The 23089-nt window shown below is 43.8% G+C and overlaps 1 protein-coding gene across 6 annotated transcripts in view; it reads left to right on the top strand.

Annotated features, from left to right (window-relative positions):
* The window catches only part of BEND2 (BEN domain containing 2), a 64793-nt gene that overhangs the window by 13438 nt on the left and 28266 nt on the right, over positions 1-23089 (top strand). For 5 of the 6 annotated variants that reach the window (XM_056556822.1, XM_056556827.1, XM_056556824.1 and 2 more), the window contains exons 4-6: positions 213-287; positions 3439-3540; positions 20919-21438. In XM_056556822.1, coding sequence (XP_056412797.1) covers positions 213-287; positions 3439-3540; positions 20919-21438 — 697 coding nt within the window. Of the gene's footprint in view, positions 1-212; positions 288-3365; positions 3541-20918; positions 21439-23089 lie in introns of all 6 variants that reach the window. The other variant, XM_056556828.1, reaches the window with a different exon arrangement.

Raw genomic sequence — 23089 nt, forward strand, 5'->3', positions numbered from 1 at the left:
CTCTCTTTTTATAGACATATAAAAAGTTTTTGATTCTGACAGTGCCCATTTAATATGCTTCCTACCTTTTTTTCAATTTGTTTGATCTATAGCATAGGGTTGCATCATCTTTATGTAACTTGTGACCAAATTCATTGACATACCATGACTTTTTTTTTCTGGAAGTGCAAATCCTATTCCACATGTTAATATGTACTGTCTTTCCTCATCAGGCAAGCATCATCTCTGATGTCTCTTACTCTGGAGAACAGCATCCTACACTCACAGAAGTTCTCAGCTATTGCCAGGTATAGAGGATACCCCTGTGCACATAATTATTTTACATCAAATCCCAGCCTTAGAGTTTTCTTACCTATTAATCTTTTGGTGAACTAGATGCTCTATGTAGTCATTTCTGGTAATGTCTAAGCAGAAGTGCAGCTAGAAAATACTAGGATCAATAGCATACTTTTAAAAGAGCCCCTTCAAGATTAGGTATTAAGTCAGGAGAACTTCTGCTGTATATATAAGATTCCCAGCCAGTGCTCACATACCACCATATGCTGCACCAGAGCAATAACAGAACATAAAAAAGTACATATACACATGCTCTGTCTATAGAATTACACACACATAATATATAAATGACTGCATATTCCCTACATGCCCACAAAAAAGAGGGCTTGTGCCTTCCCTAGGTAATAACAGCTGATCGTTAAAGAGTTAAAAAGCTGGGCTCATAGGAGACTTATCATTCTTTTTAAACATATGGCTTTTATATAACAAATGCTTACATGCGACCTATTTATCAAATAACTCTCTAACTTAATTCACTTAGAGAATTGTGGACTGCAGCCACAGTTCTCTCACACAGATCACTAGCATGCAGTTGCATGCAACCACTATCACTTGAGCACTTGTGAATTGGATTTTAATCATGGCTCAATAAAAGTTATATTTTAATAGTGGATGGGAAATTTAGGGTACTAATGATCGCATAGCAATCAATTGTAAATAACTATTTTATCAAATAGTCGCACGACCTTGATAAATAAATCACACGTAAGCAAAACCCGGGAAACCCACTTACAAAAGCATTTTTTAACCCCTTAACGCCGCAGGACGCCGCGGTGACCCTGCTTCATATCGGGTCGGTCCTGGCGGCCATCAATGGCTGGGACCCGCAGCTAATACAGGACATCACCGATCGCAGTGATGCCCTGTATTAACCCTTCAGACGCGGCGATCAAAGTTTAACCGCCACATCTGAAGTGAAACTGAAAGTATCCTGGCAGCTCAGTCGGGCTGTTCGGGACCGCCGTGCGGAAATTGCGGCATCCCGAACAGCTTACAGGCTGTAAAAGAGCAGTGTGTGCAGTGTTATAGCCCCCTATGGGAGCTCTAACACTGCAAAAAAGTGTTAATAAATGTGATTTAACCTCTTCCCTAATAAAAGTTTGAATCACCTTTTTTCCATAAAAAACAAAAGTATGTGTAAATAAAAATAAACATGCGTTATCGCCGTGTGCGTAAATGTCCGAACTATAAAAATATATCATTAATTAAACCAAAAATATATAATTAAGGGCAAAAAAAATATATATATCATTAATAAAATATATCCTTAATTAAGCGCAAAAAAATTCCAAAGTCCAAAATAGCGTATTTTTGGTCACTTTTAATACCATTAAAAAATTTATAAAAAGCGATCAAAATGTCCGATCAAAACAAAAATGGTACCGATAAAAACTTCAGATCATGTCGCAAAAAATTACCCCTCATACTGGCCCGTACGCGGAAAAATAAAAAAGTTATAGGGGTCAGAAGATGACAATTTTAAACGTATAAATTTTCGTGCATGTAGTTATGATTTTTTTCCAGAAGTGTGACAATATCCAACCTATATAAGTAGGGTATCAATTTAACTGTATGAACCTACAGAATAAAGATAAGATGTAATTTTTACCGAAAAATGCACTGCGTAGAAACGGAAGCCCCCAAAAGTTACAAAATGGCATTTTTTCTTCAATTTTGTCACACAATGATTTTTTTTCCATTTCTACGTGGTTTTTTGGGTAAAATGACTGACGTCACTGCAAAGTAGAATTGGTGGCACAAAAAATAAGTCATAATATGGATTTTTAGGTGGAAAATTTAAAGGGTTATGATTTTTAAAAGGTAAGGAGGAAAAAACAAAAATGCAAAAACTGAAAAATGCTGAGTCCTTAAGGGGTTAAAGCAGAAAAGTTTTGCCTTATGTTAATAGCCAAAGTTCTTTACCCTTTATTACTAGTAGCATTGCTAGAGAGTGACTGGGAGGGGGGGGGGGGGGGCGTACCACTCTGACTGGCCTGACCTGGCACTAAATAGCTGCTCTGCAATTATCCCACCACAACCCATCCACCTACCTCAGAAATTAAAAAATATTAAAAACATACTATGCCGCACCATGAATATCCGTATTCTGGAGGCTTTTTTGTCTAATTTTGAGCCCGCTTTCTGTGACGTTGGTTGGCGGAGACTTGAGTTGCTGCGCTGAGGCCGGAGTTTACGTCAGGAAGGAAGACAGAGCACCACCAACAGGCACATAAAAAAATAGTGAAGCCACATAAAAAAAAAAAAATAATTTAAATGGCTCGGTACGTTATCCGCCCCAAAATGTGCATGATGCTGTATTACTATGGAGGGTTTGTTTTTAAGGAAAAAATTTTGTGCCACATATGGGTTATTTACGTAGTCTGTAAAAATTCTTACACAATTATTTGTGCCTTATTCTATTTTAACACAACATTAATTAAAAATTTTTGTAGGTACACCAGCATGTACATGTCCTAAAATTAACAAGGTGTGCAGTGTGTATTTTCAACCTTAAAATTAATAGAATAATTAGTTATATAATAATTTTTTCTATAATTAACATTATTTTGACGTAGTAGCTTTGTTTCATGATGTAGAACGAGAACAGTTGTTAAAGTGGTTGTTAATTTCCTTTTCTGCAGACGTATGCACTTTCTGTAATTCAGGTTGGACCTGGAATACATATGCGACTTTTCAATGGAGATGCAACTTTTTTCTTCATAAATAGCGACTATCGCATGTGATAAATACATGACCACTGCAAAGTAAAACGAATAAAAATTACTACGTGAGCAGATTTCAGAAATGTGCTTTGTAATAAGCAAAAATCAAAAAGTCGCAGCATGTATAGAGAAGCCGTACGTGCGACTTTTTTATGCAAAAAAAAATATTCTACGGAGCTTGATAAATCTCCTTTATAGTGATTCGCTGGTTGCTGCCCTGGCTCTTGTTTAGAAAAGGTTTATCTTCATGAAACAATTCATTTAAATTCTTAAAGAGTTCATATGTGTTTATGTTTCCTGTACTAGTGGTCTTGACATATGTAAGCTGGAAGTATTAGCTACCATATTGGTAACTGACTGAAACATTGCAACATTTTAGGCAATGTATGACATAGTCGTCAAGCTCGATAAGAAGATGGATTTACTCCAGAGAAAGGTATCTGAGATGCACCATACCCGGATGAAGCCACATTTCAAGTCTGTGAGTCACATATATATATTTAGTTTTTGCTTAAGGCTTTTATTGCTTTTAAATTGTATACACTAAACATCCGTATGGTAAAGGCACAGCCAAATGGAATAGCGATCCAGTTGTCAAAAATATTGATACCTAGCATAGAAGCTTATTATACTACTATAGGGTTCACAAATATCCGTTGTGCTGCATGCCATCAGATAGCAAAACTATTACTATTGGAAACCTTCTCATAATAGGGCCAGGTGTATGTTAAGGGGCAACTTAAAGGGGTACTCCACTGGAAAAAATTTTCTTTTAAATCAACTGGTGCCAGAAAGTTAAACAGATTTGTAAATTATTTCAGAAAGGTGCAGCTCACAACAAAAAGTGCGAGGTTATTAAAGCTATAACCGGTCCCCACCGGTGTCAAAGGAAAAATAAAAGTAAAATTTATAGCTTTTACCTCCAAGGACCTCACCATCCAAGGTGCATAATGATATATGTGGAAACGTTAATAAATTATATAGAAAACAGCATCACTGGTATAAAAAAAATGTAATTCGATAAAATGAGTTAACTACACATACAGAGGAACTAATAGATACCCCACTGGGCCCTAGTGGAGTGTCAAATTGTTGAATATATAAATATAGAATGCTAATTGAGCATATATATACAGTCCGATAGTCCGGCACCTATTTTGAGAGTCCCGTTATGGAGCAGATGATTAAAGTGCACTTAATAAGAATATTGCAGAATCAGACTCCAGGTAGTTGATAGAATATATTATATAAACAATATTGGTTGCATTTACAAGGGAGGCATGATGGGAGGAAGTAGATTCTAACTCCTCCTCCTAGCCCTGAAGCCCCGGGAATGGGAGAACGCTAATAAAAGGCCCTAGTAGGGATAGTACCTGGCAAGCCTTGAGGCCCTGATGTGGAGATCGAGCGGGTGAGCGGAAGGGGTGGTTGGAAGAGGCGGTATCTTTGGTGTGTTCCAGGCAGCGCCTGCAGGCTGGTGAACTGTGGACTGCTAATTGCACCCGACGGAGCACGGTGGAGAGCGGGGGGAGCGTGCGATTGGCGCACCCCCAGGCTACGCTCCGGTCACGCTCGGGACGGCAAGGTCCTGGCCAGCTGACGGGATCTCGCGAGAAGACGTGCTGCCGCACGTGACCCTGAACGGGGGGGGGGCACAAGCACCCAGAGCGAGAGAGTGCCGGACCGTGACGGAGATGAGGTGCTGGCGGTGAGCAGCGGGCGTGAGACAGCCGAGAGGTGCGTTGCGAAAGACGGCCTGCTCCTATAGAAGACAGGGGGACACTCGGGATAAGCGGAACCCTTGAAGGTATAGGAAGATACAGGCCAGGAGAATGGCAGCCAGTCCAAGGAAAGACCGTTCTTTACTTTTGACAGTGATTGTTTTCTCTTCCCGCCTGTAGCAGGGCTTGTTCCTGAACTTGTACGCCACTCTCTTTTCCTCAGGAATACCCTGGTAACACGCATGTGCATACTAATGATAAACTATAAGGAATATTACCCGCTGATTGATAACTGAATAGAGGGACATAAATTCTGCAGGAACTTTGAATGCTCCACCCTGTGTTATAGAGACACTGAATGATCCTCTGATATTTTTGATACTGCCTTTCTCCATAGATGCATCATTGAACGATTAGGGAGGATAATAAGAGCAATTGTGAATGTGTAGTTATTGGGAAAAGAGCTGATATTATATGGTTTGGGTAACCCTAAAATTGTATTTCTTGCTCTCTGCTCGCTCCCTTTATGTTGTTTTCCCCTCCCCTCTATGGGGTAAATATCATACTGTCTATATACAGGGAATAGAGTAATAACAGACAGTGTGAGAAATTCTCCGATTGAGATAAAACAAACAGAACTTATTGCAAATATGGGCCCTAGAGATAGAAAATCGACTAGTCCGGTCAAAGATAAGAACACGGTAAAAATGGACAAATACTTGGCTTCGCCAGGGGCACTCCCCAAAAATTGAGGCCAGAACAATGGCAAAATAGAAGACACGATAATGGAGGTCGAAAGGGAGACCGCTAAATCCACTTTGGATACCATATTGGAAGCAATAAATAAATGTAATCACTCTATAGAATCCCTGGCGAACCAATTAGGAGTCATAGGAGGGGATATAAACATAATAAAAGACGATTTAAAAAACATAAAGGAGAGATGTTCAGAAATGGAGGAAAGGATCTCCTCCATAGAGGATGAAGTGCAAATAGTTAGAGAGCAGGTATTAAAAATAACCAATGAAAACAAAATACTGAATGAAAAAGCAACAGATCTAGAAGATCGCTCCAGAAGGAGCAATCTAAGAATAATTGGTCTCCCAGAGTGAGCTGAAGGTGATGATCTAACTGGGTTCTTGCAAAACTGGATATTTTCACTTTGTGATAAGGAAAAATTGTCATTGTTCTTCCACATAGAGTACCCAGCCAGGCTCCTCCGGCTGGAGGACGCCCAAGGGCAATAATAGTCAAGCTACTGAATGCTAGGGACCGAGACACCATCTTGCAGATAATAAGGGGGGAAAAAGAAGTTATGTTTGATGATAAACGTTTAATGGTATTTCCAGATTATGTGACAGAAACACAAAAAAAGAGTAATATATAAAATGGTTAAAAAAAGGTTGTATCAAAATGGAGTTACATTTTCATTATTATTCCCTGCGAGACTCCGTGCCAGGTATAATGAACAAAATTTTTTCTTTAATGATGTAAAGGATGTAACGGAATGGATGAATAAACAGGGCCTTAAAAATATATCAGAAGTATAGAGCTGGGGCAAAGGGCTAGGAAACATGCAAGGCAAGAGGCTTGCCAAATTTTGGGGCAAGTCACAGGGGGGGATAGGTAGGGAGGGGGGCGTTAGGGGGGAAGGTAGGGAGGGGGTGGGAGGGGGGTAAAGGGCCTAACATTTGTAAGAGTACAGAGAGTAAAGAGAATATTGGTTGCATTTCTCACCGCCTGCAGCCGCCTGGTTCTCACTGGTGTGGACCAATGTATTGCGGCTGTTGTATGCTCTCCCGTATGTCCACAGAATGGTAAGTAGCGATCTCACACTGGGTTCGTAGTCCCGGCATTTGAGGAGTTAACCCAGGCTTCAGGCTTCCGCCTTGTCTGGTGGCATCTCACCTCCCACATCTCTCGTATCCCAGATCTCCACGTGGGACGCCGCTCCCGTGTATGCTGAAACCCCTGCCGGAGTGTCGGCTTTGTCACCATCAGCTACCAGCCGTAGAGCGGTCGCAGGCTATTGCACAGAACACTGCGCCGTACCCCACTGCCATTGGGGTTACGAACCCAGTGTGAGATCGCTACTTACCATTCTGTGGACATACGGGGGAGAGCATACAACAGCCGCAATACATCGGTCCACACCAGTGAGAACCAGGCGGCTGCAGGCGGTGAGAAATGCAACCAATATTGTTTATATAATATATTCTATCAACTACCTGGAGTCTGATTCTGCAATATTCTTATTAAGTGCACTTTAATCATCTGCTCCATAACAGGTGCCGGACTATCGGACTGTGTGTGTGTGTGTATATATGTGTGTGTGTGTGTGTGTGTATATATATATATATATATATATATATATATATATACACAGGGATTTGGAAATCCTATAGCCCGACGCCCTGGACAAGTAGTTTTGGGTGTCGGGCAGGTGAATTGTTTATAGATTTAGCCCTGTATCGGGCTAGCAGGGACAGACAGACTTCCCCCTTATTTTTCTTTAATGTCGGCGTGAGGCGCAGGAGCCGATGGAAGTCTACACCTCACACCGGGGCTCAGAGTGTATGGAGGGGGCGGCGGCCTCCAGCTGACCGCAGAGCCCCCTTATCTCCCCTCCCGGAGGATGGACGGAGCTCAGAAGACACAGCAGGGGGAGAGAAAGGATGTAGACAGCTCCGTGCACAGCTCCATCCCCCGCACACAGCTCCATCCCCCGCACACAGCTCTATCCCTCCCCCTCCCCTGCTCTGTCTAGACAGGACCTAATCCACCACGGGGAGGTTGCTTGTTTGCACGGGGAAAGCACAGAGCAGGGGGGGGGAGGGGGAGGACGGAAATCTCACCTCACACCGGCGGTGACTACAGTTCTGATGTCCACTCATGGCGGCTCAGGTGAGGAGGCCGAGAATACAGGCGGCGGCAGGAAGGGTGGTTGTATATGTATGGTGTGAGTGTATGTGTGATGTGTGTATAATGTATGATGGGGGGGGGCAGCGGCAGGTGTATGTATGATGTGTGCATATGTATGGTGTATATCAGTGTTTCCCCACCAGGGTGCCTCCAGCTGTTGCAAAACTACAACTCCCAGCACGCCCTGGGCATGCTGGGAGTTGTAGTTTTGCAACAGCTGGAGGCACCCTGGTGGGGAAACACTGGTGGATATGTATGGTGTGAGTGTATGTGTGTATGATGTCTATGTGTGCTGTGTATGTAATGTATAATGTCTAAGTGTGATGTGTATGTAATGTATGATGTGTGTATAATGTCTGTGTGATGTGTATGTAATGTATAATGTGTGTATAATGTCTAAGTGTGATGTGTATGTAATGTATGATGTGTGTATAATGTCTATGTGTGATGTGTATGTAATGTATGATGTGTGTATAATGTCTATGTGTAATGTGTATGTAATGTATAATGTGTGTATAATGTCTATGTGTGATGTGTATGTAATGTATGATGTGTGTATAATGTCTATGTGTGATGTGTGTGTAATGTATGATGTGTGTATAATGTCTATGTGTAATGTGTATGTAATGTATAATGTGTGTATAATGTCTATGTGTGATGTGTATGTAATGTATGATGTGTGTATAATGTCTATGTGTGATGTGTGTGTAATGTATGATGTGTGTATAATGTCTATGTGTAATGTGTATGTAATGTATAATGTCTATGTGTAATGTGTATGTAATGTATAATGTGTGTATAATGTCTATGTGTGATGTGTATGTAATGTATGATGTGTGTATAATGTCTATGTGTGATGTGTATGTAATGTATGATGTGTGTATAATGTCTATGTGTAATGTGTATGTAATGTATAATGTGTGTATGATGTGTGTGTAATGTGTATGTAATGTATAATGTGTGTATGATGTGTGTGTGATGTGTATGTAATGTATGATGTGTGTATAATGTCTAAGTGTGATGTGTATGTATGTGATGTATGATGTGGGGTGGGCAGCGGTGGGTGTATGTATGATGTGTGCATATGTATGGTGTATATGTATGGTGTGATTGTATGTGTGATGTGTGTATGAAGTCTGGCTATGTGTGATGTGTATGTGATGTGTGTATGTGATGTATGATGTGGGGGGGCAGCGGCAGGTGTATGTATGATGTTTGCATATGTATGGTGTGAGTGTATGTGTGTATGTAATGTATGATGTTGGGGGGGGCAGTGGCGGGGGGGTGTATGTATGATATGGGGGCAGTGGCTGGTGCATGTATGATATATGTATGACATGAATGTTTTGTATAGGAGCGGACTGTCACATCGGGCATTAGGGCAGTTGTGTCATCTAATTTTATTTATTTTTAGTTGCACCCGCACTAAATTTCCCCCCCAGAATCCCCCCCTTCATACTCACCCGCCAACCAAGAGCCCCACGGATGCACACAAACACGCCCGAACCAAAACTACAACTCCCAGCATGTTGGACCATAACCTAAACTGTAGAACTATAAAGTGTAACATGGTGGGAGTTGTGGTTTTGGTTCGGGTCAGCAGCAGAGCCATAGGCTGCATCAGGGCATGCTGGGTGTTGTAGTTTTGGTTTGGGTCAGCTGCAGAGCCATAGGCTGCATCAGGGCATGCTGGGTGTTGTAGTTACTAACTGCAATTCCCAGTATTCCCTGACACAGACTATGGCTCTGCAGCTGACACAAACCAAAAGTACAACTCCCAGCATGTTACACAATAACCTTAACTGTACTATACAGTGCAACATGCTGCAACACCCAAACAACCATTGGCTGTATCAGGGCATGCTGGGAGTTGTAGTTATCTAGTAACTAAATGCAACTTCCAGCATTTTCTGACACAAAATGCAGCACATAAACTGGAGAAGCAGAACACCCCCCCCCCACCCCCCCAGTAACACATAAGTCCCTATTGAGACTGAAAAAAAGTGATTAAAATATTTTAAAAAGTGCGTATACATGTGAATAAGCCCCTTTCCTAATAAAAGTTTCCAATTTTCTTTAAATAAAAATAATGTACAAAAATAAACATAAGTGGTGTCTCTGCATGTGGAAATGTCCAGACTATTAAAATATAATGTTAATTAAACCGTACGGTGAACGGTGGAAATGTAAAGAATAGTCCAGAATTGTTCATTTTTGGTCACTTCATATTAGAAATTTTTTATGGTGATCAAAAAGTTACATCTAGACTTTTCTGGGCTTGGCTCAGGCGTAAGAGGAAATACAGCTCTCCCGCCGCTAATAGCCTGACATGCTGCGATCACCGTGGCCGCTATTAAACCATTAGATCACCGCTGTCAGCAATGTCTAAAGGGTCTTATATCCATCCCTGGTGGTCTAGTGGGGGGGATCAGACTATTTTGGTGGAAATTATTTTATCTACCAGGACAAGTGGATTTTCTTGAGGGACAAGTAGATTGTGTTCCGCTTTAGTCCCTTGGACAAGTAGTTTTTTTTTAAATTTCCACACCCCTGATATATATATATATATATATATCATTCTATATTTATATATTCAACAATTTGACACTCCACTAGGGCCCAGTGGGGTATCTATTAGTGCCTCTGTATGTGTAGTTAACTCATTTTATCGAATTAAGTTTTTTTTATACCTGTGATGCTGTTTTCTATATAATTTATTAATGTTTCCACATATATCATTTTGCACCTTGGATGGTGAGGTCCTTGAGGTAAAAGCTATAAATTTGACTTTTAGATTTGTAAATTAATTCTATAAAAAAAAATCCCAATCCTTCCAGTACTTATCAGCTGCTGTATAATACACAGGAAGTTCTTTTCTTTTTGAATTTCCTTTCTGTCTGACCACAAGTGCTCTCTGTTGACACCTCTGTCCATGTCAGGAACTGTCCAGAGCAGGAGCAAATCCCCATAGCAAAGCTATCCTGCTCCAGACACTTCCTAAAATGGACAGAGGTGTCAGCAGAGAGCACTTGTGGTCAGACAGAAAAAAAATTCAAAAAGAAAACTTCATGGGCCTCATTTACTAACGTGATTCTGACTCTTTGTGGGGTTTTGCGCCTAAATTCTGTTCTGTCGCAGGGACCATGCGACAGAAAAAACCTGACCGAATCTGAATCACTCGGAGTGAAAAAAAAACTACAAAATGGGCGTTTTTTGGGGGAAAAGGGGCGTGTTCCCTACATTTCATCCAAAATCACTCGTTTTTTCTGAAAATCACTCCGAAAATCATGTGAATTTTCTGGGAAGAAAACCCGACACTTTAAAGCATGTATAAAGTTTCAGAAAGTGGTGTAAATTCTCTGGCTGTTTGTTCTTTTGCCTGCCTCATCTTTTTGAAGCGATTCTTGTAATTGTTAATTTTTTTTTTTTTTTTTTTTTTGCACAATTCAATTATTAAGCAACGTTTTAGCTTTAGCAAGTCTTTGCAACATAAATTTTTTTTTTTTTTTTTTTTTTTTTTTTTTTTTGGACTTTAGCTATCCAAAAAAGTGTTGGAGATACCTTTTTTATTTAAAATTTCGTAGGGTACCATTTTAAAAAATGTAAATAAAAATGATACAGTAGTAATGGAAAAAATTGTATTTAACGAAATGTATCTTTTTAATAACAACATTTTTATTAATTTTTAAACAGGGATCAATTTGTGTGCAGGCAGGGCAATAAAAATGTAGCCGACAATAATAAAAATGTAGTGTGTGTTTTTTACTTTTTAATTTTTTTTCTTCTACATTTTTAGGTAGTACTACTACTCCCAGCATGGAACACACTTTTCCATGATTGGAGTAGTAGTACCAGTACTAATAGACACATTGCAATCCTCATGTATAATGTATAGATGCGGCCGCTCTTCTATGGTCCCCTGCACTGTCGTATATATATATACACATATTTATATTTCCCACAGAGAGCTGTGATTGGCGAGATGGTTCCAGCCAATCACAACTCACACTCTCTCGCTATCGCTCTCGCTCTCTCGCGCTCTCTCTCTCTCGCGCTCTCTCTCTCTCGCGCTCTCTCTCTCTCGCGCTCTCTCTCTCTCGCGCTCTCTCTCTCTCGCGCTCTCTCTCTCTCTCGCGCTCTCTCTCTCTCGCGCTCTCTCTCTCTCGCGCTCTCTCTCTCTCGCGCTCTCTCTCTCTCGCGCTCTCTCTCTCTCGCGCTCTCTCTCTCTCGCGCTCTCTCTCTCTCTCTCTCTCTCTCTCTCTCTCTCTCAAATATCAATAGTTTTATATAAACTATATAATTCACTAGCGCTCAAATGGTGTGGGGAAAAGATGAATATATATACGTAACTATGATTCTGATTACCGCCTTGTATAAAAAAGGGTCCCTGTTTCCCATATAATAGTAAAAATATAATAAATAAATATATACACTGGCGCAACAGACATAGTTAAAAGAATTATTATAATTTATTTGGTTACATGTTTAAAAATGACACAAAATGTTGCACACAGCCCAGGTATTGGATCGTTCCCCTGTCAGTAACTGGATGTTGTATTCTTTTGCCACAGTTCCTGTATTGCCAAGAGAGTTATATATATACATTTATAAAATGCCAAATAAAATATTTTATGGCTGTAAAAATATTTATAGAAGTTGGCTATACGCACCTATTACTGCTATGCTGATTTGTATGTGACGAATTCCCCTGATAAAATCGTGGAGAAAGTAGTATGTGCAAATAAGGTGCGTCTATATATAGGAAATAAATGTAATTCGTTACCTTTAGCAACTAAGAAAAATGAACACTTTAAATGTGCACTGTAAGGATGTTTTTTGGACAATCCGCAGTCCCTTAGTGATGTCACTCATGCCAAACAATCCACCAACGTGCAGTCAAGCGGAACCGGGTACGGTAGAGACGTCACCGGCCGGGGCAGTCTCCCGCCCGGTCCCAACATTAGAAGATACACAAAGACACTCCTGAAGGAATCCGCACGGGACCAGAACTTAAGTTGTCCGGATTGAAAAAGTTCTTCCTACTCGCAGGTACCCCACTTACTATTGTGCTCCAGAGGGAACACGTACGGAGTATATACTGGAGTCTCATGTAATATATTTTACCACACAGAAACATTTCTAATCAAGCACACGGATGCTACAACTTACTAAGCAACTCAAATTGATATCTTCCTCGACTTATTTGGAACAACCCCAACGTATTAGGGTAAGAAGCGGTGCACATTTAAAGTGTTAATTTTTCTTAGTTGCTAGGGGTAACGAATTACATTTATTTCCTATAGACAGTGCTACCTCCTCCACGATTTAATCAGGGGAATTCGCCACATACAAACCAGCATAGCAGTAATAGGTGCGTATAGCCAACTTCTATAAATATTTTTACAGCCATAAAATATTTTATTTGGCATTTTATAAATGTGTATATATATAACTCTCTTGGCTATACAGGAACTGTGGCAAAAGAATACAACATCCAGTTACTCACAGGGGGAACAATCCAATACCTGGGCTGTGTGCAATATTTTTTGTCATTTTTAAACAAGTAACCAAATAAATTATAATAAATCTTTTAACTATATCTGTTGCACCAGTGTATATATTTATTTATTTAAGTTTTTACTACTCTATGGGAAACAGGGACCCGTTATTATACAAGGCAGCATTTAGAATCATAGTTATGAATATATATTGATCTTATCCCCACACCATTTGAGCGCTAATGAATTATACAGTATATATAAACCTATTGATATTCTCCAGAGAGCTGTGATTGGCTGGATCCATCTGGCCAATCACAACTCTCTGCGGGAAATATGAATATGTGTGTGTATAAATATGTGTGTGTGTGTGTGTGTGTGTGTGTGTGTGTGTGTATGTATGTGTGTGTATATATATATAATTTATATTAATATAGCAGTACAGGGGACCATAGATGAGCGGCCACCCGCATCTATTCATTATACAGGAAGATCACTGCGGGTGTCAGGAGTGATACCCACTGTAATCTGTTCTTAACTGCAAGTACTACTACTCCCAACATGGAGCACACTCTGCTCCATGCTGGGAGCTGTAGTACCTGCATTAATAGACAGATCGCAACAGGTGTCAGAAGTTACACTCGCTGCCATCTGTCTATTAATGCAGGTACTTCAGCTCCCAGCATGGAGCAAAAGTGTGCTCCATGTTGGGAGCTGTAGTATCTGCAGTTAAGGAAAGATCACAGTGGATGTCACTCCTGACACTCGCCGTGATCTTCCTGTATAATGTATAGATGCGGCCGGCCGCTCTTCTATGCTCCCCTTCACTGACGTATATATACACCTATTCATATTTCCCACAGAGAGTTGTGATTGGCTGGAACCATCTGGCCAATCACAGCTCTCTGCGGGAAATATGAATACGTGTGTGTGTGTGTGTGTGTGTATGTATGTGTGTATATATATATATATATATATATATATATATATATAATATATACACGGCAGTGCAGGGGACCATAGAAGAGCCGCGAGCCGCATCTTAAATTGTTTTTTTTTCCTTCACTACTGTATCTTTTTATTTTAGTTTAGTTTTTTAATGGTACCCTACGAAATTATATTAAAAAGGGTATCTCCATCACTTTTTTTGGATCGCTAAAGTCCAAAAAAGAATAAAAACCGCCGGCAAAAATGCCAAAGTTAAAACCCACATGTCGTTTTTAAAACAAGTAGAAACTTAGCCTTATGGATGCAACAGATTTTACCGTGCAACAGAAATTACCGTGCGACAGAACCATGCGCCAGAAATTACCGTGCGACAATTTTTCCCTGCGACAAAAAATATCGGAAAAAGTTTGACAGATTAGCAAATACCAAGTGAAAAAAATGAAGAAACCACAAAACAGAAACACAAGCAGACACTCCACTCTTAATAAATGAGACCCCATGTGTATTATACAGCAGCTGATAAGTACTGGAAGGATTGGGATTTTTCTCTATCTGCTCCTTTGGGGGACACAGACCGTGGACACAGACCGTGGGTGTATGCTGCTGTCTCTAGGAGATGTGACACTATGGTAATAAAAAAGGTCGACTCCTCCCAGCAGGATATACCCGCCTTCAGGCCCTGAGCTAATCAGTTTAAGCTTAGTGTCTGAAGGAGGTGGACATGGTCTGGAATTCTCCAGACCAGGTCTTCTGATTTTTTTGTTTTCCTAGTATAGGGACGTGTTAGTTTTTTATTCCTTTTTCTTTCCTGTTTTCAGGTGGGTACTCAGGGACTCGGGTTCCCTGTTTCACAATTAATAGTAAGGGGGCACAGACATTGCGTATATGCACTGTTCACCCCCCGGTCAGCACCTGGGTTGGTACCTCATGTGTCCGGGTCCCTCTATTTCCCTGCTCACCTCGCTCGCACATAGCAGCCAGGCGTGATGCAGGTAACTAAAGCTGACTGAAGACTTCACTGAAGACCCCATTAGGTAAGTTCTTCTGACTGAGGTAAGTACTTTCCCCCCTTTTCTCCTTAGGTACGGTCTTGCAACCTCTGGAGACCCCCAGTTTTTGGACCACCTTTCAGGTTATGGGGCTGACTTTTACAGGGGCTGGACTGGGGGAGCAGTGGCATCTTAGGGGGCATGTCATCTATGTTTTACATTGGACACTTCACTGTGTGTGTGTGTGGTTACTTGTGTGTGTCCACAGCTCCTTATATGCGGCTGACAGCCGCATCGCTGGTACGGGCCGGGTGCTCTCAGCGCCGGCTTACATTCACTTTCTCCGGCAGTCTCTGACGGCGTATAGGCCGCCTGCTCTATTTCCCCGAGCGCATATGCGGCTGACATGAGTGCTCGGGACAAGGAGCGGGCGCCATTACAGCTTCTTCTCGGCCAGTCTATAGCTCCGCCCACAGGGCTGTCGGAGCTCTTCAGAGGCGCGAAGTAGCCTCCAATTAGCGCCGTGGGTGCGATTTTCAGTTAGAAGGGGCCAATTAGTTAGTGCCTCTGCTTCAGGCACGCCACTCTCTCTCTATTGGCTAGGCTATTTCTTACACTCTAGCTGCACGAAGCAGAGTTCTCCTCACTGCAGCTGCCAGGGGACACAGACTAGGGGGAGAAAGTCTCTTTTCTCATTATGTCCGTACCCAGAGCTGTTCCTCCCTCTAAACAGAAACCTGGTTCGTCAGTGACTTATTTTGTCTGTAATCTAGAGAAAGGAAGGAAGGCGCCTCATGTGCGGGATCAGTAGATCTTGCAGGTGGGGGTAGGGGAAGGTGATTCCCAAGCCGCTTACCGAAGTTGGTTGTGCGCCCACACACAACAAGGTTAGAAGCAGAAGAGATATGAAGGCAGGTCCACTGCAGCCCTCCTGGATAGGTGTAGAATCAAAGGCGAATGACCAGGGAGTCAGGAGTTTGTCTGGCGCAGAGAGGAACCATCAGACAGCCAAGTAAAATCAATGGATTTATTAGATGCAACGCGTTTCGCTGCGCATGCGCAGCTTCATCAGGCATGATCAGGCCTGATGAAGCTGCGCATGCGCAGCGAAACGCGTTGCATCTAATAAATCCATTGATTTTACTTGGCTGTCTGATGGTTCCTCTCTGCGCCAGACAAACTCCTGACTCCCTGGTCATTCGCCTTTTATTTTGTCTGTAAGCACTGTAATACCAAGATGCCTGGTACAAGTGCCTCTACTGAGCCCACTTGCCCTGCCTGCTCCACTGCTCCCCTGGTACCCCCTGATGCCCTTTCGGTTCCGGTGGATTCCTGCCGCTCCACCAGCCTGGGTTTCTTCCCTGACCCAGTATAGGGCTGACTTGACCCAAGTCTCCCGTTCGGTGGCCGAGGCCTCACGGGAAGTGGTATCCGCCTTGAAGGGGTCTTCCTTGCGCAGGGCCTCTGAGAGGGCCCGCTCCTCGTCTCCACATACTTCAAGCTCTCACAACCGTACTAGGGGTGCCTCGTCTGACTCTTCCATTGAGTCTTCAGATAGACATGGGCGTTCCCCTTGTGGGTCCCGCCCCCCCGTCATCTGGGCACAAATGTCGCTCCTCCAGAGGACGTTCTCGGAGTCGCCGCTCTGCCACGCCAGAGCCGCGTACCCGGTCAGGGTCGCCCTCCTCCAGGACTGCCTCTACTCGTTCACATTCTCCTGGTGAACTGGCGGACAAGGCTTCCGAGCCGGCATCTGACTCAGAGGACCGCTCGGATTCAGTTGAAACGGTGAACTCATTGGTGACAGCCATAAGAGACACCTTTCACTTAGAGGACCCAGGACCTTCAGATGTCACTCCAGGAGTATCCTTTCATCGTGCTAAGCCAGCACCTCAAAGGTTCAGCTCTCACGCTCACTTTGACGACATTCTGGAATCTGCATGGAAACATCCAGACAAGAGGTTCCTGGGAATCAAGAAGATTCAAGAACGTTATCCATTTGACAAGGACATTGTCACTAAGGTGGCTTCCCCTCCCTCAGTGGATCCACCAATCTCCTGGATCTCTAAGGCGACTACACTGCCACTGGCAGATGCAGCTGCTTCAAGGATTCCTTTTACGGGTGACCGTCTTTTTGGCAAGCACCATGATGAGATTATCTCTGAGGCGACGGGAGGTAAGAGTTCCTTGTTGCCTCAAAATAAGGCTCGCCCTACTTCCCAAAGGAAGTACTCTTCCTTTCGGTCCTTTAGGACCTTTGGCTCCAGCAAAGGGTCCGGGCAGGCGCCTTCGCGGGACAAGAAGGCTCCCTCGTTCCGGGCGCGCCCGTCTTGGAAGTCGGACTCCAACTGGTCCGGCCGTTTTGCGCCCAAATCAGGCAACCGCAAACCCACTTCTGCATGAAGTGAGTCCCCCACCCGCGGTTTCTTCTTGGGTGGGAGGTCGTCTCTTATTTTTTCGAGACATCTGGACCTCACACATTCAGGACTCTTGGGTCAGGGACGTGGTGTCCAACAGTTACCGAATCGAATTTGCCTCCCTTCCGAGGGATCGCTTTTTTTCGATCCCGGGCCCCCCGGTCTCCTCTGGCGAAGCAATTTCGAGAGGCTCTCCAGTCTCTGCTTCTCCAGGGTGTTATCGTTCCCGTTCCTCCAGGGGAACGGTTTCGGGGTTTCTATTCAAATCTTTTTGTGGTTCCCAAGAAGGACTGTCCTGTGCGTCCAATCCTAGACCTCAAGTGTCTCAACCGTCATCTTCTTATCCACCACTTCCGAATGGAATCTCTCCGTTCGGTGGTGGCGTCCCTGGAACAAGGGGAGTTTCTTTCATCGGTGGACATGAAGGATGCCTACCTCCATGTGCCAATATTTCCAGGCCATCATCGGTACCTACGCTTTGCGGTTTCGGAGGGGCATTTTCAATTCGTAGCCCTCCCCTTTGGTCTGGCCACGGCTCCTCGGGTCTTTACCAAGATCCTTGCGCCAGTGATAGGCCTGTTACGGTCGAGGGGAGTCTCGGTGATACCCTACCTGGACGACCTTCTCATCAAGGCTCCAACCAGAGCCCAGACTCTGGAGAATGTGAACGTCACTCTCCACACTCTGGATCGCTTCGGGTGGATGGTCAACCGGGACAAGTCAGTCCTCTGTCCTACCCAGTCTCTAACCTTCTTGGGACTTCAATTCGAAATGGCCTCTGCCCGAATTTGCCTCCCGCCGGACAAACGTCTGGCGCTTCTGTCGGGGGTCTGCTCCCTTCGGACCCAGGTCTCAGTCCCCATCCGCACTTGTATGGAAGTCCTGGGTCGGATGGTGGCAACTATGGAGGCCGTACCCTTTGCCCAGTTTCATTACCGCTCCCTTCAACTGGCGATTCTCTCTCGATGGGACAGGTCTCGTCTGTCCCTCGATCGTCAGATTGTTCTCCCTCGCAGGGTCCGTCAGTCTCTGCTCTGGTGGCTCCACTCCCCCCTTCTTCTCCAAGGACGGTCACTTCCCCTTCACTGGCAGGTTGTTACAACGGATGCCAGCCTGTCGGCTGGGGCGGTGTGTTCAGGGATTGGATGGTTCAGGGACTCTGGTCTCCCCGAGAGGACCTTCTTCCGATAAACAAACCTATTGGAATTACGGGCGATTCTTCTTTGTCTTCTTCATTGGGAGTCCCGGCTTCAGTCCCGTCCTGTCCGCGTCCAGTCGGACAACACCACGGCCGTGGCGTACATAAATCGACAAGGCGGCACTCGCAGCTCTGCAGCCATGGCCGAGGTGACAAGATTCTCATCTGGCCATTTCGGCGATTCACATTCCAGGAGTGCTCAACTGGGAAGCGGACTTCCTCAGTTGGTCCTCACCCGACCCCGGCGAGTGGTCTCTACATCTGAGGCATTCCGGACGTGGACCTCTTCGCGTCCCGACACAATCGGAAGATCCTTCCTTTTGTGTCCAAGTCCCGGGACCCTCAGGCTCTGGCCGTGGACGCCCTAGTGATTCCTTGGGCGGGGTTTGCCCTACCCTATCTGTTCCCTCCCCTTCCGCTCTTTCCCAGGGTTCTGAGGAAGCTCAAAATAGAGGATGTCCCCGCCATTCTGGTAGCTCCAGATTGGCCCCGAAGGTCGTGGTCCTTTTTGCCTAAGGTAGTTTCGGCCTTTCATCTCAATGAGGACATTGTCCTCCCATCTTTTTGTCCTGCTCCTTCTCATCCTAAGGAGTGCTTACTACACAAGCTGGATGTAGTTCGGGCTGTTCGGTCTTATCGCTCCATCACTTCTGCGTTTCGTCAGTGCAATTCCTTTTTCGTTCTTACGGAAGGTCGTCGCAAGGGACAACCTGCTTCCAAGGCCACCATTTCTCGGTGGATTCGGTCCGCCATTTCGGAAGCCTATCGCTTTAAGGGGAAGATTCCTCCTTTCAGGGTTGTGGCTCATTCTACCCATTCTGTTGGGACATCCTGGGCTCTCCAGAATAGAGCCTCGGCCTCGCAGATTTGCAAGGCGGCTACCTGGTCCTCTTTGCACACTTTCTCGAGGTTCTACAGAGTTCATACTTTTGCATCGGCTGATGCTAGTCTGGGTCGTAAAGTGTTGCAGGCGGCCGTGGATCGGCCGTCTGCCTGACTGCTTATCTGCCCACCCAAGTGACGGCTTTGGTATATCCCATGGTCTGTGTAACCCAATGGAGCCGATAGAGAAAAGGAGATTTTGTTTACTTACCGTAAAATCTCTTTCTCGGAGGATCCATTGGGGGGACACAGCTCCCACCCTTTTTGGGGTTTCCTTTGGTTCTGTGTCCGAGGGTGTGTTCAGTTATGTTTTTTCTTCTGGTTCTCGGACAGTTTGGGGTTTTTCTTTGACCTGTTGGTCTCCTCCTATTGCTCTGGAACTTAAACTGATTAGCTCAGGGCCTGAAGCCGGGTATATCCTGCTGGGAGGAGCCGACCTTTTTTATTACCATAGTATCACACCTCCTAGAGACAGCAGCATACACCCACGGTCTGTGTCCCCCAATGGATCCTCCGAGAAAGAGAGATTTTACGGTAAGTAAAAAAAAATCTCCTTTTTTAATACAAGTAATTTGCAAATCTGTTTAACTTTCTGGCACTAGTTGATTTAAAAGAAAATGTTTTCCAGTGGAGTACCCCTTTAAGTGGTATAACTTGCAGCAGCAATTCTTCATTAATACTGGTTTTAAAGCTGTTCTGTAGCAGCAGTATGTTTAGTAAAGTAGTATCTCTGTACCTGGAGAATTTTAGTTTGCACTTTGCCATAATGTTTCTGCATTTTTTAGCATGTATCACAAGTAATGCCTACTAAGCTCTGAGCTATTGGCCCCATGCACAAGCATGTCAGAGAAAGCAAAGCTGGGTTGAGTTGCTTGTGCATGAGCCTTTAACTTCAGAATTTAGTGGGCATTACTTGTGATGCATGCTCTCTCTTTCTCTCTCTCAGTTATTTTGTTTGAGTCTTCCACCTCCCTCATATCTACATGGCTATGCAAGCTGTGATTTCCTATATTACCTGCTCTGACCACATTCCATGTTCAGAAGCAGGTTAGCAGGAAGTAATAGAAGAAAGGGAGTGGAGAAACATGGCTGTAGTAGAAGAACACACACAGGGTTATTTGCAGTTGTTTGTTCTGAAGATACATAAATTCTGCATATGAGCTGTATATGCAAAAATGTCAACAGTGCTTCATTTTGATGCATTTGGACAAATCAAAAATGGTTACAAAAGTGAACATACCTTTTTAATGAACATTTTGTTCATTAAATTTTTTTTCTGTACAGAGGCCAGTTAACTTTCAACCTAGAGGTACTCAGCCCCATGTCCAGGGTCTTACGAGGTTACGGAAACTAAACCAAGGAGTCCCAAGCTCACTGATTATACAGCCTCCAAGAAACCCTCCAAGCCATCCACAAAAGCCTGAAGAGGAGAGAAAACTGCACCATCAAAGCATCCCGAAATTTAAACCTGTTACTTCAATACCCCTTCCAATAGAATCTCAACAGACTCTGCACAGATCAAGTCCACCGCTGCCCACCATTGTATCGACCCATTCTTTGCAGTCAATCATTACAGTATCAGATGAAGATAACAGAGAAGTAAAAATTGAAATTTTGCCAGAAAGTACTTGTTCTTCTCCACCAATTATCACTGCACCTCTTGCAACTTCATCAGTGGGTCAAAAAAAACCTGAGGGAATGGCTGCAGAGATTGAGTCAGTGTTAGTGCCATGCATGCCTGTGCAAACAAATATTATCAGTGAAGAGCTACCATCATCTTCAGTTCAGATGGTTCCAATATATGGTGAGTTTATGGCACCCCTTTTCCCCAAAAATACCACCACAATAAGATTGTTACAGTAGTTAATTTTTTAGGTATAGCCAATAATTTTTACATTATTTTTCACAATTGATGTGTACCTGATGTTTTCTCCAAATTCATCTTAAGTAGTAAAGGTGTACTCCGACGGCAGGAGAAAAAAAAAAAACATAAAAACACTGCAGAAACATATATAAGTCCCCGTCCAGAGCTTTTGCAGAACATCTCATTTTCTTGAGGGGTATTGCTGAATCAGTGAGATCGAAGCACCTGCTGTTTTCAGTCTCTGACTGGCTTGTTTCAGTTTTTATGGTCTTCAGTTTTATCTCAGGGATGTGGAATTCCTATCGCCCGACGCCCGGGACTAGCAGTTTTGGGCGCTGGGCAGGTGAATTTGTCCGGCCCTTAGCCCGGCTTCGGGGAAGCAGGGCCGGACCTGACAAGTGCGGTGGCGATCTGCAGTCTGTATGGAGCGGGCTACCGACTCCTGCCCGCTCCATACTCTGCTGCCTCCGACAATAAAAAACTGTATCCTCGGAAGCAGAGCAGGGGAGATGAGAAGCTGTGTACAGTATTTGTCCTCTCTCCACTGCTCTGCAGACGTGCGGGGGGAGATGAGGGGCGTGTCTTCTTGCTCCCGTGCAGACCTGCGTCCTCTGCCTTCACTCCCCCCAGCTGTAGCTTCGGAGAGCTGAGGGGAGGAGGCGCGTCTGCACGGGGAGATGCATGCGGCGCTCTGCAGTATGTATGGAGCAGGCTCGGGATTCCTGCCCGCTCCATACTCTGCAGCCCCCGGCTGTTCTCAGTAGCCGGCGGCCGCCGCTAATGGCCAGCATGCGGCGATCGCCGCGGCTGGCTATTAACTCTTTAGATCGCCGCTGTGAAAGCTGACAGCAGCGTCTAAAGGGACATGTGAATGCTCCCTGGTGGGAGCAGCGCGATCGCGGGGGGCGATCCACTATAGAGGTAGCCGGAGGACTTATCTCTGTTTCCTTATGTCCAAGCTCAGTCATTGATAGAGCCTGGTCCAGCCAGGATCTATCAATGGATCACAGAGCTCACAGATTAATAGAGTTCAATAGAATCTATTCATCTGTCTGAGGAATATAATGATTCCTCATAAGTCTAATAAAGTGTAAAAAAAAAATAAAAAAGTTTTAATAAAAGCTTGAAAGACACATTAACCTAGTGGTCTTCAAACTGTGCCCCTCCAGATGTTACAAAACTACAATTCCCAGCATGCCAGGACAGCCTGGGAGTTGTAGTTTTGCAACATCTGGAGGGCCACAGTTTGAAGACCGCTGCATTAACCCCTTCCATGTTAAAAGTTCAAATCACCCCCTTTTCCTATTTAAAAACATGCAAACATAAAAAAAATAAACATATTTGGTATCGCTTCGTGCGTAATTGTACAACCTATTAAAATATAACATTATGTATCCCGTACGTAAATGTAAAAAACTACCAAACCACAGATTTGCAATTTTATAATATCCCATAAAAAAAAGTTAAAAAGCGATTAAAAAGTCAGATCAATGCCAAAATGGTACCGATACAAAAAACAGATTATGGCGCAAAACATGAGCCCTCATACAGCCTGGTATGCGGAAAAAAAATAAAGCTACAGGGGTTAAAA

This window comes from Hyla sarda, chromosome 2 (assembly GCF_029499605.1).
Source record: "Hyla sarda isolate aHylSar1 chromosome 2, aHylSar1.hap1, whole genome shotgun sequence".
NCBI classification, from domain to species: Eukaryota; Metazoa; Chordata; class Amphibia; order Anura; family Hylidae; genus Hyla; species Hyla sarda.